General features: G+C 55.8%; 1 protein-coding gene across 3 annotated transcripts in view; it reads left to right on the top strand.

Annotated features, from left to right (window-relative positions):
* ADCY1 (adenylate cyclase 1) overlaps positions 1 to 16,597 on the top strand; it is a 55,496-nt gene extending 38,899 nt beyond the window's left edge. For 2 of the 3 annotated variants that reach the window (XM_074341081.1, XM_074341082.1), the window contains 6 exons: positions 1,717 to 1,841; positions 2,493 to 2,639; positions 3,263 to 3,361; positions 8,273 to 8,387; positions 9,231 to 9,355; positions 10,641 to 16,597. In XM_074341081.1, the coding sequence (XP_074197182.1) occupies positions 1,717 to 1,841; positions 2,493 to 2,639; positions 3,263 to 3,361; positions 8,273 to 8,387; positions 9,231 to 9,355; positions 10,641 to 10,979 (950 nt within the window). In that variant the 3' untranslated portion in view covers positions 10,980 to 16,597. Of the gene's footprint in view, positions 1 to 1,716; positions 1,842 to 2,492; positions 2,640 to 3,243; positions 3,362 to 8,272; positions 8,388 to 9,230; positions 9,356 to 10,640 lie in introns of those variants that run through there. The other variant, XR_012498943.1, reaches the window with a different exon arrangement.
* Positions 16,598 to 19,332: the final 2,735 nt, after the last annotated feature.

Here is a 19,332-nt window from a genome sequence, read left to right as displayed (position 1 = left end):
CCTACCAGCGGGATGCGTAGCTCCTGGTTCCTTCTCTTGTCCTCACCTGCCGCCTGTCTACCTGCTTTCAGGAGCAGGAGGAAGCAGGTCATGTGGTCAGTCTCCTTGGTAACTGTGTCACAGGGCTGTTTTCCTTGGAAATGCCCAGAACGAGGCCTGGGGCCTGCAGGCCACCTCACCTGCTGGTTGTAGCCTCTCCTCACCGTCCCCTGTGCCAAGGGCGTACGTGTGCCGGGCTCCTGCGCCCACGGTGACCTCTGCAAATCCCTCATCTTGCCTTTAACTGGCAGGATCGCCATGTGAAATCCAGCAGCACGTAACTGAGCAGCTCAGCTGTACGGCAGTGACATCACAGAGGCGACACTTCCTGGCCTGCCAGGCAGCGTGTGCACTTCTACCCCCTTCATAAACAGGAACGCTGTCTCTAAAAATGGGTACTTTACACCCATTTTATGAAGAGGAACTGGAGCACGTCACCTGGGCAGGTGACACCAACCAAGGAGTGGCCTTCAAGACTCAGCTGCTGATGGCCCAGTTGCAGCCCGTCACTGAGGCTCCATGTACGACTGACGTTCAGGAGTGTGGTGCCCTGTCATGCTGCCACCCACCTGGAGATGCCCCCAAGCTGAGCTCCTGTTGCAGGTTGGGCTCTGTGCCAGGTCGGGAGCCCAGCTGTGTCCATGGGACCCAGAGGCTTCTGTCGCTGAGGGCTGGCGCCTGACCACTGGCTGCTGTTGGCACTTTGCCAGTAGCGCCCCTGGCGCAGTCACAGTGGCCGATGGGCAGGGCCATGGAGTTCGGCTGCTTTCCTCTCTGCCGGCCCAGGGGCAAAGGTCCACAGCTGGGACTTGCTGTGCCCGCTGGCTGCTCTGCCGCGTCCCCCTGGTCGGACCTGGTCCTGGGAGCTGCTGCCTGGCTGAGCTCCTTGGGTGCTGGGTCTGCCCAGTCAGGTCCCCACAGCTTTCTGCTTGTGTCTGTGCCCAGGGAGGTGGGAGGTTCCAGAAGAAGTAGGAGCTTGGGCGGCTTTGGGCATTCCCGTGAGCGGGGCAGGTGGCAGCACCTCAGTGACATGGGGGGCGGTGTGACCTGACAGTGGGCTCGTGCCTGGGAAATGGCTGCTGCAGACATCTGGTCCCCAGAAGGTGGCTGGGGGTAGACTCTGGAAGTGGCAGACTCATTGTCTGTCCTTTGAAAGTTCCATCATATCGGGTGGTGAATTATCCAGGAAGCTGTGGATCTTCTGGGCCCCTGTGCCTGGTGGGGGTGGGGACGAGCTTGGTGTAGACCATCGGCGCCTTATGGGGATGAGAAAGCATATGGCCATAACTTCAGTAGAGGTGTCAAGTGGATGTTGGGTTCTTACTTGTTAAAGGTGGTGAGGCTGATGTTGTACAGGACAATTGGGGGCCAGTGCCCTGGGAGAGGGACGGGGCTCAGCCCCAAATATGCAGGATAAGTGGGGGTTTAGCCAAGGAGCAGGTGGGGGCCAGCAGATGGGGAGATGTCACGGGTATTGGGGGGTTTCTGGCCAAACCGACCTTGCGGGATTCTTGCTGAGGGCAGGCCTGGTGGTCCCACGTCACCTAGAGGGGGGTCAGATGTCAGGGGCGGAGGGCTGGATGCACTGGCTGAGCAGGGATGCCCCGAGTCAGGGTCTGGTTGGGAAGAGGGTTCAGAGTCCTGTGGGGGTATCAGTGAGTCTCACGGAGGCTGTACCCTCGCAGGCAGAGGAGGAGCGAGACGACATGGAGAAAGTGAAGCTGGACAACAGAAGGATTCTCTTCAACCTCCTGCCGGCTCACGTCGCCCAGCACTTCCTCATGTCCAACCCCCGGAACATGGTGAGCAGGCCGCGTGGCCGGGCGCTGGCAGGTGGGCTGCGGGGTGGGGTCCCAGGTCCCAGCTGCGGGTCCGAGGGGGGGCCCTCCTATCACTTCTCTGTTTAAAGTCACAAAGCATGGCCATCTCTGAGCCCTCAGTCACACTGAAGTTGAGGGGTCCCCTCTCCCACCCCCAGGGGCAGGGAGTGTCTGAGCCACGCTCCTGGGACACACGAGGCACCCCAGAGGGGTATCCTCCATTTGCTCCTGCGAGAAAGCATAGTGCCATTGCCCCCAGGAGGAAGGCCGGCTGCGTCAGTAACCTGGGCGAGCGGGTTTGGGCGGGTCAGAGGCTCCTGTGGTTGCAGCTGCCCTGTACAGCTCGGGACCACCTGGGCCCACAGCACAGGGCTGGCCAGCACTGACTCACAAAGGAAGGGGCTGGGCTGGGGGGTCAGCTTGCCTGGCTTGGCCTGAAATAGCTCCCAGGACTCATTTCCCTCTGGCTGGGCCTTGGGCCAGGCAGAGCCCTCCCTCTGTGCCCCCTGGTCTCCGACACGGGGGTGGGAGGGAGCTGGTCGCAGGTCCCTGCACCCACTGTGCCGGCTGACCTCTGGTGGCCCCTAAGCCCCCTGAGCCCTGCATGGTGCTGACCTGACCTTTGACCCCCAGGACCTCTACTACCAGTCGTACTCGCAGGTGGGCGTCATGTTCGCCTCCATCCCCAACTTCAACGACTTCTACATCGAGCTGGACGGCAACAACATGGGGGTGGAGTGCCTGCGCCTCCTCAACGAGATCATCGCCGACTTCGACGAGGTAAGGGCGCCTCGCCGTCCCCACCGTCCCCACCGTCCCCACCATCCCCGCCATGGGGCATGGGGTGGTGTCCTGCTGCTGGGCAGCACCACCTTCTCCCAACTGAGTCCTGAGCTGGGCCCAGCACCGGATCACGTGCCCTTGGGAGGGATGGGGAGAAAGCACATGCCCGCTGTCTGATTGGGGTGCAGACCAGTTGTGACATTTGAGGAGGGGTCTTAGCCATAAGACTGGGAGGAAGGCTGCCAGGGCGTGGCTGGGGGCACTGGGCTGCAGGCCAGGCGAGGACACCTATCCCCTGTCTTTTAAACACGGGCTCGGGCTGGGTGGCCTCACCTACAGGGTGGATGGTGGGTGGGTGGGTGGGTGGTGGGCTCCTCGTGCCCTCCAGCGCTGCGTCCCTCCCATGGAGGCCCGTGCTCCTCCCGGGTGGCCGGGAGCTGGAGGACAGGGCATGTTCTGCACCTCTCAGTTCTGCCCAGACCTGGCCTGGCACCCACAGCGAAGAAGACGTTGCTTTCTCATGCGCTCGTCCGCTCTGCGGAGGCTTGAGGCGGCCTATCGCTGTCGTGACTTGTCTAAAATGTTATGTAACATTGAACAGTTTTGTGTTTTAAACGAAGCTCATGGAGAAAGACTTTTACAAGGACCTGGAGAAGATCAAGACCATAGGCAGCACCTACATGGCCGCGGTGGGGCTGGCGCCCACGACCGGGGCCACGGTGAGTGCCGTCTGGGGCCCTGCGGGGCCTGGGTCCCAGCGCTGTCCCCCACTGCCCCGGGACCCTGGGCAGGCTCTGCTGAGGGCCTTGCTCTCCCCTCTGCATTGGATTAGCACAGCGGCCTGTGGGCCATCTTGTCAGTGCCCAGCTCTCTCCAGACACAACGTGCACACAGAGGCCAGTCACTGGGCCTTCCTCCATCCCTGCCAGCCCCGCCACCCTGGCACCACTGAGTGTTCTGCTGTCCCAATGCAGAAGTGAGAAGAAAGTACTCATATTGTCCCTAAGAAAAATAGGCAGAAAAAGAGAGGGAGATGGAAAGCAGAAATACAACAAATGGAAAATGGTTATGAATGTGGTAGAGACTAATCTAGCTATATCTGTAACCACATTTTTGTTTGTTTTTTCTTGCTTCTAGAATTAAATGAATCCTTGTCATCTTTTTTTTCACATTTTAAAAGTTTTATTTTTTCAATTATAGTTGATATTCAATATTTTATCAGTTTCAGGTGTACAGCATAGTGGTTAAACATTTGTATAATTTACGAAGTGATCTCCCCACGAGTCTAATGCCCGTGGCACCACACCATGATTACCATATTGTTGACCATGTTCCCTGTGCTGTACTTCACCTCCCAGGCTCTGTGTTGTGGCCGCCAGTTTGTACTTCCTAATCCCTTCACCTTTCTCACCCTGACCCCCACCCCTCCCGTCTGGCAACTATCAGTTTATTCTCAGTATTTGTGAATATTTCTGTTTTGTTCTTTTCATTTATATTGTTCTTTAGATTACACATATAAGTGAGGTCATATGGTATTTGTCTTTCTCTGTTTGAATTATTTCGCTGAGCCTAATACCCTCTAGGTCCATCCATGTTGTTGCAAATGGTAAATAATCGCTTTAAATGTGAATGGGAAATACACCACTTACAAGATGGAGACTGACACAATGGCTTAAAAAAAGATTCAAATAGGTTTCCCACAAAAAACACACTCTAAATATAAAGACACACAGAGATACCTTAAAAAATAAAAAGATGTAGGAAGAGATACCATGCTAGCACTAATAAAAGAAAATTCAAGTAGCTGTCTTAATTTCAGACAAGGCAAACATCAGATCAAGGAAAATTAGCAGACGGAGATAAAGGGTCATTGCCTAAAGATGAAGGAGTCACCTCTCCAAGACAACAGTCTTTAATGTGCATGCAGTTAATAGAACCTCAGACTATGTGGGCAAAAGCTGGTAGAAACACAAAGAAAAATTGATGACTCCAGTTAGAGTTGGAGACTCCAACACCCTCCGTCAGTGATGGACAGGTCCAGCTGAAAGTCAGTAAAGATAGTTGCACAGAACAGCATCATCAAGCACCAGATATCACCGACAACTATAGACGCCTTCATCCCACAACAGCAGAACGCACTTCTTCTGAAGCGCACATGGGATATTTACCAAGATAGACCAGCTCTGGGCCATAAAACACAACTTAGGTTTAAAAGAATTGAAATCATATAAAGTATATCCTCAGGCCCAAATGGAATTAAACCAGAAATCAATAACAGGAGATAAGTGGAAAATTACAAAATATTTGGAGATTAAGCAACATACTTCTAAGTGACATATGGATCAATGAAGAAGTCTCAAGAGAAATTTAAAAATATTTTGAACTAAATGAAAATAACAATACAATTTGTGTATTTTCAAAATCTGCGGGGTGCATCAAAAGCAGTGTTTAGAAGGAAATTTATATCATTGAATTCATATATTAGAAAAGAAGAGCAATCTAAAACAGATAATGTAAGCTTCCATCTTAGGAAACTAGAGAAAGCAGAGTAATATAAAACTAAAGCAAGCAGAAGAAAAGAAATAATAAAATTAGAGCACAAATCGATAAAATTGAAAACAGGTAAGCAGTAAAGACAACCAATGAAACCAAAAGCTGGTTCTTTGATAATCTCTAGCCATGGTAACAAAGAAAAAAAGAGAAAACACAAATTATTAATAAAAATGAAAGAGAGCGCATTTCTACTGAACCAATGGTCACTGAAAGGATAATAAAGTACATTATAAACTACGCCCACAAATTTGATAACTTAGAGGAAATGGACTAGTTCCTTGAAAGATACAATCTACCAAAACTCACACAAGGGGAAATAAATAATAGGTCCATATCTATTAAAGAAATTGAATCAATGATTAATAGTCTTCCAAAACAGAAAGCTCTGGGCCCAGATGGGTTCACTGGTGAATTCTACTGAACATTTAAAGAAGGAATTGTACCAATTCTCTAAAATCTCTTCCAGAATATGGAAGTAGAAGAAATAGTTCCTAACTCATTCTATGAGTCCAGCTTTACAATAATATAACAACTAGATAAATTATAAGAAAGGAAAATTACAGGCCAGTACTTCTCATGAATTTCGATACATAAGCCCTTAATAAATATGAGCCAATTGAATCCAGCAAGGTACGAAAAGAATTACACGTCACATACAAGTGAAATTACTCCAAATATGCAAAGTTGGCTCAATGTTTCAAAGTGAATTAATGAAATTCACCATGTCAACAGAATAAAGAGGAGAAATCATGATCATATCAATTTATGTAGAAAAATCATTTGGCAACATCCAATATATCTATTCCTGATTCACACACACACACACACACACACACACCTCTCTCAGAAATCCCTAGGAATAGAGGGAAGCTTCCTCAACTTGATAAAGAACATCTACAAAAAACCTGTGGTTTAGCGTCATAGTTAATGGTGAGAAACAAATGCCTCCCCTTACTGAGATCGGGAACCAGGCGAGGACGGCCCTTCTCACCAGCCATTTTCAGCATTCATGCTGCAGTCCTAATTAACACAATAAGACAAGGAAAAGAAATAAAAGGTATAGAGACTGGGAAGAAAGAAGGAAAACTATATAGACAATAAAAAGGAATCAACAATGATAGAAAACTTCTGGAACTAATAAGCAATTATAGCAAGTTTGTGGGATATAAGATTAATATGAGAAAGTCAATAGCTTTTCTATATACCAGGAATGAAGAAGTGGAATTTGAGATTAAAAACACAATACTATTTACATAAGCCCTCCTCCCCCAGTTAAACACCAGACATAAATCTAAAAATGTACACAAGATTTGTATGAGGAGAGCTATAAAATTTGGATGGAAAAGCTCTAGGTGAGGAGGGTCTATGTAGCTTCATAGGAAGACTCAATAGGGTCAAGACGTCAGTTTTTCCCAACTTATCTACAGATTCAATGTCATCTCAATCAAAATTCCAGGAGGTTACTGTGCGACTATTGACAAACTGATTCTAAACTTGATGTGGAGGCAAAAGACCCAGAAGAGCCAACAATATAGGAGAAGCACGAAGTCGGGGGACTGACACTGATGAAGAACGAAGTCGGGGGACTGACACTGCCCGACGTCAAGACTGACTATGAGGCTGTGGTAACCAAGACAGTGGTGCTGGTGACGAAACAGACAAACAGACAGTGGGACAGAACAGAGACCCAGGAACAGACCCCACAAGTACAATCAACTGACCTTTGACAAAGGAGCAGAGAGAGAGGCAAGTCAATGGAGCCAAGATGGTCTTTTCCACAAATGGTGCTGGAACTGGTTATCATCCATCTTTTGTCATCTCTTCTATCTGTTGCTGTCATCTGTCTGTCTGTCGATTAGGTTGGTGCAAAAGTGATTGTGATTTTTGCAATTTTTAACCTTTTAAAATGCAATTACTTTTGCACCAACCTAATATCTTTAAATATTTAATCTAAACAGAGTTTATTCTCTTCACAAAAATGAACTCAAAATGGATCGTTGACCTAAATGTAAAATGCAGGCCTATAAGCTCCTGCACCTGGAAGGTAACACCTGCGTCCTCTCAGGAGGACACCCGAGTGTCAGTGGGGAGGTACAGCACCAAATGCATGAGCCGTGGAAAAAAACATCCGTAAGTTGGACCTAATGAAAATTTCAAAATTCTATCCTGTGGAAGATACTACAATGAGCAGGCAATCCACAGACTGAGAGAAAAATCTTTGCAAGCAATGATACTGCAGTCGTGGCCACATGAAATTCTCTATTTGTCGAAACCCACAGAATTTATAACACATAGAGTGAACCCTAAAGGAAACTGTGACTCTAGTTAATAAGAATCAGTGTAGGTAACAAATGTGTCATACCCTAAGTCAGGATGTTAACAATTGGGGCAGCTGTGTGGGGACGGGGCGTGGGGTGGGTGGGTGCTCTCCATACTGTCTGCTCAATTTGTCTGCAAACTCAAAACTGTCAGTTAATTTTTGAAAAAAGCATTCGCTCCCCAACTTTGAGGCCTAGTAAAATACCCCTTAAAAAAGGAAAATGAGAAACCTTGATATCATTAAAAAAAAAAGAAAACGTATGGCTGTCGTTTCACAAAAGACACGGCCTTTCAGTGCCAGAGTGAGGACAGATGTGGTCTCAGCGTGGGAGGGAGGGCGAGCTTTGGCTGCTCCCTGACGGAACCCTCCACGGACCTCGTTTTACTTGCGTATGACGGCCCATGACAACGTGAGCGCGAGCTGGGACCTCCGGTCCCCACTCACAGGCTGCCCCCCTGCCTGCAGCAGGTCGGCCTCGGGGTGGGTCCAGGCCCTGGAGGCAGCGCTCGGCCTCTGTGTCAGTGTCCTCCTGTCCGAGGGGACGACCCACATGCCCAGGGCAGCTGTAGGTCCCTCAGGTCCCTGAAGAAAACCAACCCCCTCCACGCAGCTGGGCACGGTCCCCCAGGCTGCTGCCTTATGTGGGATGAAGTCCCCGACCCCACCAGGGGCACAGGCTGGTCCCCCTCCCCCCAGGCAGCACCCACTGAGTGTCCCTGCACCCCAAACACAATGACCTGTGTGTGCTCGTGCCCAGGCTAAGAAGAGCGTCTCCTCACACCTCAGCGCGCTGGCGGATTTTGCCATCGAGATGTTCGACGTCCTGGATGAGATCAACTACCAGTCGTACAATGACTTTGTGCTCCGTGTGGGTACGTGGTGCCAGCCTTCGCGGCGCTTGGGCTCACCCCCTAGGAGCAGGGCTCAGCAGGCCACCCCTGGTTTCCCAGAGGGAGGGTGACACCTCTTAGATTGACCGCTTGGGAACACAGGGACAGCTGTCTCTGAAAGCTGGGCAGCAGTGCCTTAGGACCTGGAAGGGCTATTGTCCAGCTCAGGAAACACATGACAAATCTCGGTTGTCGTGGAGACGTTTAGATGCACCTGAGTCCACACTCAGCTGGAGGCAAGTGCTCGCTCGCATCAGCTGACCCCAAATTCTAGCGCCTAGGCCACGGTGTAGACGCCCAGGGAGAGGCTCACGGGAGCCCTGCTGTGCAAAGCAGGCAGGTCCTTGACCTCGGGGCTCCCTTCCCTTGGTGACCAGGCACCTCATGGCTGTCCTGGCCAGCCGGACCCGGAGCCCCGTAAAGATAAGGGGCCTTCCTTCCCCTTCAGCGTGCCCTGAAATGCTGTGAGCAGTTCTTGGCTCCCTCAAATAGCCTCAGGGTCCCATCCAGGGACAGGAGGAGCCACTGTTCTTACTTGAAAAGGGAGCTGCCATCAGGGCACTGGTGAGCCTGCAGACGGAGGGCTCAACCTTCCTGCTGGCAGCTCAGCCCAGCGAGGTCCCCGGAGATGGGGCCCCTGGGGCTCAGGACAGTGCAGCCTGGTGGCCACGTCCACACACAGGCTGTGCCACCGCTCTGTGAGGCAGTGGGTCCTGCTTTGGGAAGGGGCTCGAGCTAGGTGACCCTGGGAATCCGCGATCCTGCAAGGGACAGCGCCCTCCCCTGCAAGCATCCCACTGACGCCACATGGTGGTCACCTTCCAGGCATCAACGTTGGGCCTGTGGTGGCTGGGGTGATCGGGGCTCGCCGGCCGCAGTACGACATCTGGGGAAACACGGTCAATGTGGCCAGTCGGATGGACAGCACCGGGGTCCCAGGCAGAATCCAGGTCAGTTCAGTCCAAGTCCCCCAGCACAGGCACCCTCCTGCAGGTGGAGACTCAGGTGACGGGGCCAGGGGCCAGCAGGCAGCCAGGACCCCCTGACGAACGGCCACAGCAGTTGGCAGACTTGGTGAACGGAGGGCAGTAGCAGCCTGTCTGCCTGTCTGTAGGTGCAGTGTCTGCTCGTCCCTCTGCCGTCCACACTGGCGGGTGGGCCCGGGGCCCAGGGGCACCCTGTGCATTCAGACCCAGCGGCAGATTCCTTGGCCCCAGGAGCCCAGCGGGTCCTGATGTTCTGGGGTTGTTTTTGTTTTCCATGCTGCCCTGGATGGCAGGTCGCACTCATCCTCACTACCCATCCGTTCCTTCGTCCATTTGTTCCTGCGTCTTTCACTGGGCTTACTGAAGACTTGGCACATGTTTTAGGAGCCACGATAGGACCTGGCGAGACAGACCAGGTCCCTTGGGGAAAGGCACTTGCTGGCCAGTGAGGGATGGGACAGTGGCCAAACTTGGCTGGCAGGAAGGACGTGCCCTGAGCACGTGGGGGCTTGGGCTCCGGGTGGGCTGACGATCCCAGAAATGGGCCACCACGTGGGGTCTGCGCCAATGAGAACAAGGAAGAACAAGGAGCCGTGTCTCTTCAGTTTATAGAACTTCGTTAGAAAGTACTTTCTCGTCTTTTATCATTTTTTCTAACTTGGTGACCCAGGAATTCTTCTAGCTAAAATATTGGCTGGGACCCTGAGTCTCAGGGGACTGAAGTCATGCCCTGCTTTCTCTGGGGGACGTGCCCACCACCCTCCGTGCTGGTGGCCCCAGACTTGGGCCCAGAGGCACCACGGGTCCCTGGATGTTAGATCTGAGGGCTCCGTGCCAGCTTCGGGCTGGCAGCCTGGTGTTCTGCTCTCTGCCGTCCACACCTCAGCATAGATGGCGCCTGCCAGCCCCTGACCCTGGGATGTCCTGGGTTCCTGTGGGTGCTGAGAGTCCTGGCTGAAGAGCCAGGTGTGCTCTGTTCCACAGAGCTCACACCCCAACCTGTGGTGAGGTCTATGTGGGGCCCATCGAGGCCCCCCTCCCACCCTGGGCCCTCCCTGTGGTGAGCGCTGCCCTCTCCTGCTGGTCTAGGGCCAACTGCAGGCAGGACTCCGAGGCTTGGCCCCGTTGGGGCCCGTCCCAGTCCCTGGGTTCTCGCAATAGGTTCACGTCCTTCTCAGCGAGTGACCAGAGTGACCACAGGAGGAGCAGAGGCCCCAGCTACTGACTGACGCCCTTTTCTCCCCCGCAGGTGACAGAGGAGGTCCACCGGCTGCTGAGGCAGGGTGCATACCACTTCCTGTGCCGAGGCAAGGTCAGCGTCAAGGGCAAGGGTGAGATGCTGACATACTTCTTGGAAGGCAGGACTGATGGAAACGGTTCTCAAAGCAGGTCCCTGAACTCGGAACGGAAAATGTGTCCTTATGGGAGAGCTGGCCTCCAGACCAGACTGGCTGCAGGCCGCCCCCCGCTGCCTCCCATGGCCAGCCTCCCAGTCGGAGCTGGGCTGGGGGCTCTGCAGGGCTCGGGGCTCACCCCCCGGCCCCCTGGCCCGCACCTGGCCCTCGGAGCAGCTGGGAAGGAAGCTTAGTGGAGCCCATGCTGGCCGCTGGGGGCACAGAGCAGAGTTCTCGGGGCTCGGTCACCGCAGCAGGACCAGCCCGGCCAGCACAGAAGGTCTGGGGAAAGGGTACTGTCCAGGCAGGACCTGAAGCAGCTGGGCAGTGACTCGGGGAGGGGGAGCCCTGTCTGCACGGACACGAGGCTTTTCACACCACCCTGCCCTCAGTGGCTGAGGGAGCTGGCTGCCCGGGTGGCCAGGTCAGCCTAGGAGGTCGGGACCTTCAGAACTCCCACCAGGGCTGGCTGGCTGGTGTCGTGCGAGCCCTGAGATGGAGCCCAGTCAGCTCACTGTGGCGGGTCCCACATGGGCAGCTCCAGCCCTGGGTGGCAGCCAGCTGGAGCCCGGAGTGGGAGTCAGGCCTCGCTCAGCAGGGCCATGAGGGCTGGGACCAGGCCCACAGCTGGCCGGGCCTTGGATGGTTTGGGGACAACTGAGCTGCCCCAGCCCCACCATGTGGATGGTGGAGGCTGCGGACTTTTCTCCAAAGCCACTTTTTGCTAAGAGCCAGAGGCAGGTCTTCTGGAATTTTTGGGGCCCTGCAGCCACATCTCTGCATTGTGACCAGCACCTCCGGTCGGCCCCGCCTGACGGTGTCGGCTCCCAGAGTTCCGGGCGCCCCTACTGTGCCGTCACTGGCCGGTCAGTCTTACTTCTGTGTGGCATCTTGGGCTCCTATACGTTGAAGGACAGTGCAAGGCTTGGTTGGTTTTAACAAGAGACCCTCACAGCCGTGAGAAACTTCCTTGATGAGAGGTGTGTCTGGCAGAAGCAGCCGGGGACGTGGTTGGAATTCGTTTCTGGCTGTAAATCTGTGTCCCCGCTCCAGTCCGCAGGGATGGTGACTGCAGGCAGTTCTGTGGAAGTCTGGGCCCCCCACCCCCTCCTGGGTGTCTCTACCGTCGCATGGAGGTGGAGAAAGAGGACCATTGTTTGTGCTGCTGGGGACGGGTCGGGAGGGACAGTGGGAAGGGATGTGTGTGGACACCTCAGCTCAGAGCAGGGAGCAGGGCGGTGGGATCTGGGGGCAAGTCAGCCGTGGACGGCCGTCCACTGACTCACGGCTCCAGGAGGGCTCTGGGCTGCAGCTGAGACCCACTCGGTTGAAGGAGCCTGGGAGCCCTCGTGCACGGCGGGAACAGGCTCCCTCTGCACTGAGCCCCGTGGGATGGCTGGTGCTGCCCCTGGAATCCCCAGCGAGGGCGTGAGACATGGCTTCCTACTTGGGGAGGGCTCACCCCCACCCAGCCGTGTCGCCGTGGGGGGCAGCAGGTACTGGCCTTGAGCTTCGTGGTGCCCCACCACTGAGGACCTGCTCTGGCCGTTGCTCCATGGAGAAGTACAAGGCGGCCGAATTCCAGCCCTCTCCCCCCCACCCGCAGACACAGTGTGACTCCTTCAGGGGAAGCAGAGAGAGTGTGGCCTTTCTGCCCGCTCCTCCCGGCCCAGCTCGCACCACCAGCAGGGCGGTGCAGGGGGGTGGGCAGTACATGGCCTGAGCTGCGCGTGTGCTGTCACACGACAAAGGGCGCTTTGCAGAGGGAGTCACGGGCACGGCTGCAAGCTGGGGAGAGGACCCTGCTATCCGGGGGCTCAGCATGACCTTAGAAATGGAGGAAGGAGGCAGGGCGGTCAGGATGATCCAAAGATGAGGGGCTGCTGCCGGTAGAAGGTGAGGGTTATCCCAGCCGTTACCCCACAACCACAGGCGCTGAACTCAGCATCAGCCCCAGTGAGTGGAGGCAGGTGGACCCGGGTGACAGCCCAGCCGACAACACCAGGCGTCACCTTGCAGGGTTGGACCTCAGGTCAGCAGAGCCGCTGTGCGAAGCCTGGAAACATGCCCCGCTGTGGCGGGCAGCCGCCAGGCGCCCTCCCCACGCCGATGCCACAGCGCCAGCCAGCCTCAGCAGGTCCAACCCTCCTGCTTCCTGGGGCGCAGGCCGTGAGCCAGCGGTCCTGGGGTTTGGTGCGAAGCACTTCCTTTTTGTTTGTGGTAAGACTTTGTTGTGTTGCCTTATTTATTTTTCATCTTGTACGATATTCACGTCCAGACATTGGAGCCTTTGAGCAGGATTCTCTAAGCGACTGACTAGAAAGCCCTGTAAATACCATGCCAGTCCTACGACAATGAAGGAAGTGGACCCTGTGCGACAGGGGCACTTCAGCCCGATGCACGCATTGCGCCCTGCGGGGCGACACCCGCCCTTGGCAGTGACCCATGTACCCTGCATGACCCTTGCGTGCCTGTGCCCAACCTCAATAGCGTAAAACGCAGCCCGAACTTCCACAGACCCCTGACCCTGGCCGGTTCTCTCCACGGTGCCGGAGTCCTGCAGGGAGACCCCCCCACACATCCAGCTCACGGAGCCTGCTGTGTTCCTCAGGCTCAAAAGCCACCAGGGCTTCCGGACACGTGGTGTCCCTAGAAGCAATAAGTAACTTTATCTAAACTGTAGAGACAAGTCTGGTCCAAGGCTGGCTCAGAGACGGGCCACGGGACGAGTCTGCCTGAATTGATGGCACTGTGGGCTGCCCCCATGGCCCCCAGCCCTTCCTGCAGACCCAGCTCGGGCAGCTCACTCTGGGAGCTCACTGTCAGCGCCCCGGGCTCGGGAAGCAGAGGGCCTGCCTTAGCGCTTGCCAGGTTGTCCTCAGGTGAGGAAGGAGGGAGGCGGGCATCCCAGCTCTGTGCACTTGTCCCCATGTCTCAGGTCGTCCAGAGGGCATGGCATGTGCATGGGCTCTGCCCCTGGCCAGGCGCCCGTCTCCTGTGGTACACAGGTTGCTGCTGGGCTCTGGGCACGGGTGGAATCCCACCAGTCTTTGGACACCACGTGTGGGCACCTGGTAGGCCATCGTCCCAGTGGCCCTGGAAGCAGCGCTGAGCCCTGCTTTTACTCCCGCGCCAGAAGGAAGGGCTGGGGTACCACTCAGCCCTATCTTTAGGTTTTCTGCCAGGCAGGGGACCCGTCGCCATTCCAGCGTGCACCCCTCTTCTGCACAGCATGTCCCAGGGTCCCGAGTTGGGTCCTGCAGTGTCTGCCATGTGGCAGTCCCTCCCAGGACACAGACACTCAGCCTGTACGGCCAGCGCTGACTGTGCATGCAGGTGCCCGTCACGGGTGCAGGTCACCGAGCAGCCCTGGGACGGGGCGGCTGAGCTGCTCTTGGCACTTTTGGTCCTGACACCGTGTGGACCTGCAGGCTCTCCAAGCAGTGACGCCCTGGCCCTGCCCCTCCCTTTAATGGCTTCAATTAAAAAGAAAAACAGAACTGAAAAACCAGAAAACATCAGCCTTCTGAGAGGCTGTTGGCTTTAAAATATTGCTTTGGTGCAGCAATGAGGAGCGAGTGGTGCGGGTAGGAGGTCGGGCCACGCACGTCCCTCGCCCACTGTGGATGTTCCTGCTGAGAGCCTGAGCCAGCTGGCCCTGGTTCCCGTTTAAAATCTGGGCCCCACAGCAAGCGACGACGACTGAAGGTTCCTGCTACAGTAGCTGGGGCCTCAGCTGGGCTGGGTTTAGATCAGAGTCAGGACCTGCTGGGGGCTGCGGGGCGAGGCCCACAGGTCAGCAGGCAGGGCCAGGGGCCCGTACTGCTGGCCCGTGTCTGTCAGGCGGCCATCGTGGTGACTCAGGCCTCCAACGTGAGTCGGGGACAGCAAGGAGGTAGATGTCCCCTGAGGACGCCAACACCACCGTTTCTGGGCTCACGCAACACAGGCTGAGGAGAGGCTGTGGCCCGGGGTGCACGGCGGGCAAAGAGGGAAGTGGGGGGCGTAGGTCAGTGCGACCTCCATGGGCCCGGCCCCCCACCTCACCCACCAAGTTGCACCTGAGTCGGGTGGGCTGGGGCCAGTGTCCTTGGCTGCAGGGGTCCCAGCCCAGGCCTGAGGCTGAGGGGCTTGAGGTCTGCCTGCCTGGAGCTGCACAGGACGGCACGCAGGTCCTCACCTGGACCTCACGCGGGGGGTCGTCCTGTTGGCTGAGCCTGTCTGTCTTTCAACAACCGATCCTGCAGGATGTAAAATGTTCGGCCTGGAAAGTCCCTACCGAGTCCGGTCACACTTTCTGTCGTGACCCATATCCCGCAGCAGAACCTGTCACTGTCTAAGAAAACAGGCGAGAGAGCGGTTGCCCCATCTTTCTGTGAAGCCCCTCTGACATCAGACACGGGAGAATGGGGCCCCCCAAACCGTACATGTTTCTCCACTTACTTGGACCCAACCCAGCTCCCGGCTCCTGGTCAAGAGCCACCCACCGTCACTGTCATTGTCACCCTGCTGGCCTGGTGTAGGCTGTCAGTGTTCTTCCCTGGGGATTGGAGGGTGGCCGAGAGCGGGTTCACTGGGGATACAATGGGTGGTGGGAAATTGGGTGCCCCGGCCCTCCCCGGGCCCTGAGTCCCCAGAACCGGCAGCTCAGACTTCAGGTGAGCTGGTTTCCAAAACAGTCACTTACTGAGAATTGATGTTTAAGTGGAGGGCATCCCAGAGTCACCCCCGGGAGATCTGCCCAACCTCTTGGGCTTATGAGCCACGTCTGGGCAGTCGGCAGGACAGCCACCCGTAGCTGAGTCCAGGCTTTCGCTCCCGTGTGTGCAGTGGGCACTTGGCACACGGAACTTGTTATTTGCCTCCCACCAGCAACCCCCATGCAGCCTTGGGCCTCGGGCCCCGGGCATGAAGCACACGTCTCGGGACCGTCCCCTTGTCCTGGGAACCCCGAGGAACCCCGCCACCTCTGCACACACGGGGAGACCCACACTCCCAGCAGGCGTCCTGCAGAGCTGAGCGGTTTGGCCCCCATCCCTGTAAAAACTGCGACACATAAGCCATTCAATCTCAGAGTCGCATGCCATGAAGACCCTAATTGTGTGAAATTTAGTTTGAAGACATGTAGCATGCACAGCGGAAGGACAGGCGGCCTCGGGCCATCTGCTGGCTGGCCGCAGAGCGTCCCCGGCATGGTGGGTCCTGCAGCCTGAGCCCGAGCAACTCCTGCACACACCTGCCAGCCCTGTCTGTCACTGACACTGATTGTGCACCACCTTGCACAAGCAAACACAGCGGAATGTAGCCTCTTAGCAGCAGATCCCATTCTCATTTAGGTAAACCCATGTCTACTCGTGGACTGTCCGTCCTCGATAAGAAAGGTGTGTAGCGGCCTCAGCCCTCTGTGTTGGCTGGTAGGGCTGTCCCTCCACGGGGTACAGTGGGTGGCACATGGGACACGTCTCCCATTGGGAGAGTCCCCTGAGCATGCTTTAGATGCGAACGCACGATGACGATCGGAATGACAACTCAATTTCACCGGTAACTTCTCATGATAGATTTGTATGATCAATACGGGTCTATTTTTATGTCAACTGGACACTGTAGAGTACCTTCCAGTCTTTTCCAAAATTGTTAAATTGAGACAAGTAATTGAATAATTTGTCCTATTTTTATTTTAAAAAAGTGAATGGACTGAAATGTTAAATGTGAATGTACATTTCTTAATTGCAACTTTTCTACTGAGTGTTTGCACTATACTTTCTGGAACCTTATTTAACAAAAGTAAAAGGAAAAAAATTGCTTGACTAAACTCTGTCATTTTAATTGAAAAGTGAATGGTTGTGTGGCCGTTTTTAAGGCCACTCCTGCCTGACTCACTGTCCTTCAGGGCAGACTTTCTGTGATTCCCTAAAATATGCCCCCATCCTTCCTTGGGCCCTGGCTGGGCTCTGCCATCCTGTGAGAAAGCCCATTGTGTCACAGGTGGATCTGTGGTGACACACTGTGGCCCTTGAGTTTGGCTCCTAAACCAGAGATTCTAAGGGAAGGTGATGTGTACAATATGCAATACCCCACAATTAGTCTCCCCTTGACAATGAGTTATCTTGCTAGTTTAATCTTTTATAAAAGAATAGGGAAAAATCTTGTTGCCCCATAATCAAAGCTGGGGTTCACTCCCTATTGATGTGCCATGTGCCCCCACAGACCTAGTGGGTGGAGGGGTCCTGGGGCTGGTCTGTCTGTGGGGATGGGAATTAACCATGCTGCCAGCTCCAGGGCACCACTGGAAATTACTCATGGGACATGTGTCAAGAACGTCAGGGAAAAGTCCACTCAAGGCTGGTGCAACATGGGGGAGTTTGGAGCCCACTCCCAACACAGCAAAGACAGCTGGGGTTGTCAGCCCCCGGGCAGAGTGAGGGGCCCATGGACACACAGTCACAGAGAAGGGCTTGGTCAGATGCCCAGGCCAGGGCCTTGGACTTCACAGTGGGGGAGAGATTGGGGTGGGGGGCTCCACCAGCAGGCTTAGTGGGATTGTTGGCTAAAACTGGGTTTGGCAGGCCAAGGGCAGGCCTAGCAGAGAAGTGCCCCAAGGAGCCTGAACAGAGGGATCAGGGAGGGTTTGCCACTGGCCACACCTAATGCCACCCTCGGGGGAAGCCTGTCCTACACCTGTCCCACCCCCTGGAGAGGGTGTGGCACTTCCAGGGAGAAGTCTGGCCGGGGCTGCCCCTACTCCTGGAGCCTGGCAAGCCCTAGCCCTCTACCGTGTCCCGTGTCCACACACTCTGAGTGTCTCTGGGTGCTGCTTGGAGGTGCCCTGCTTCAGGCTGGACGAGGGGCCAGGGGGTGGCACAGGAGGGGACTGGAAACAAGCATTCTTTGGTTTTTCAGAAGGAACGAAAAGCAGATAAAGTAGGGATGAAACTTTTACGAGGTAAAGCCTGGCTCTGAGTGTGTCGGCCTTAGGAAGACGGTCTGGGTGCCGCCTGGGCGCTGGGTGCCGGGTTCTGTGCAACTAACGTGTGCTGGGTGCCCGTTTCTTCTTCCTCAGTGTGAAGCTCATAGGACTTGAGTCCCTCTGGTGGGACCCTCAGCTCAGTGCTGGAGGGGGACGGGGCAGGAAGTTAAATTCCTCTGCCCCCAACTAAAGAAACAAAATCAGTGCCCACAGATCCCAGAGGCCCCCCAGGAGAGAGCGCTGGTTCCAGCCTTTCCTGGGGTGGTGATCTGAGCCCATGAGTGGGACGCCCCAGCCTTGGCCAGGCCGGTGGGTGGTTGAGCTCCTGGTCTTTCTCTGCCAAACATCATCGCAGCATCTAAGGCTCGTCGGGAGGCTGGAAGCAGGGACATGCGGAGCTGCAGCCGGTCTGGGTGCCGGCACCTCACCTGACGCCTCTCAGCGCCACACTCGCTCTGACCACAAAGCTCCGTTCCCAGTTACCCACCCCGCCCGGGCTGACAGGTACAACACAGGGAGGGGGTGCCAGTGAGGGGGACCTGGGGCAAGCCCTGAGGAGGGCATAGGGTTTACAGACAGGTGGACGGATGGACGGCCAAGCCAGTCAGGCTGGGGGGGGGGGGGGTCCCGAGCGCACCTGCGTGTCTCAGTCGTCCTCCACAGTGAGTTCATGCTGGGTGGCCTCCTCAATGCTCTGAAGTTGGCGGGCCTCCCACTTCCGCACTCGTTCCATCTGGGGGAGGAACAGGCTCTCTGAGAACACTCTGCGGGGTCACTGGCCTTGCTGGGGACCAGCCACGTAGGCTCAGCGATGCCCATCCCAGGCTGCGGACACCGTCTGCGCCATGACCCAGACTGCCCTAGCCGGCCTGCACTGCCCCCCTGCATGAGCTGGGCACCGTGACCCCATGACAGAGCCAGCAAACACCCAGAGGGCCGAGGCTTGCTGTGGGGACAGGGGGGTCAGGTTCCGAGGAGCTGGTTCTGACCAGGGCACAGAGAGGTCACTGGGGAGGTTGTCAGGAGGCTGAGGGCCCAGGGACCCTCCTGCTGACTGACCATGACCATTGGGACCCTCGGGCACCGGCTAGAGCAGAGGGGAGGCCGCAGGGGTTGCAGGGGACATGAGGCTGAGCGGCTTTCTGGGACTCCCACCCATCCTGCCTCGTCTCTGGAACATGGGACAGTCTACACAGTGCGCCCAGGATTTTAGGGAGTAATGGGAACAGGTGCACAGGTTTTAACTGCACAGAGATACTCCACTTGGGAGCACTGGGACCCCAGAGAGGGGCCGGCCACCAGCCTTGTCCAGCCTGTGACCTCACCATGCCCTCAGTGATGGAAAGGCAGAGACTTTGCTCCCAGCTGTCACAGGCCACCTCCTGGGGTTGGGGCAGCATTGGGTGGGGGCCTACCACAGCAGCCAACTTCTTGGGGTTCCGAGACCTCTTCCTGGCCGTGTTCTGGATCCCAGGCAACCCCACCTTTCCTGGCCAGCTCTCTGGGGACTCTTCCTGCCACTGCTGCTGTCGTCGGGTGACCGAGGCTGGCACAGGTGGCTCTTCCTCAGGAGTCTGGGG

The sequence above is a fragment of the Rhinolophus sinicus genome, linkage group LG09, assembly GCF_036562045.2.
Source record: "Rhinolophus sinicus isolate RSC01 linkage group LG09, ASM3656204v1, whole genome shotgun sequence".
In the NCBI taxonomy this organism is placed as follows: domain Eukaryota; kingdom Metazoa; phylum Chordata; class Mammalia; order Chiroptera; family Rhinolophidae; genus Rhinolophus; species Rhinolophus sinicus.
Note: the sequence above shows the minus strand (reverse complement) of the source record. Positions and strands in the feature narration are given on the sequence as shown.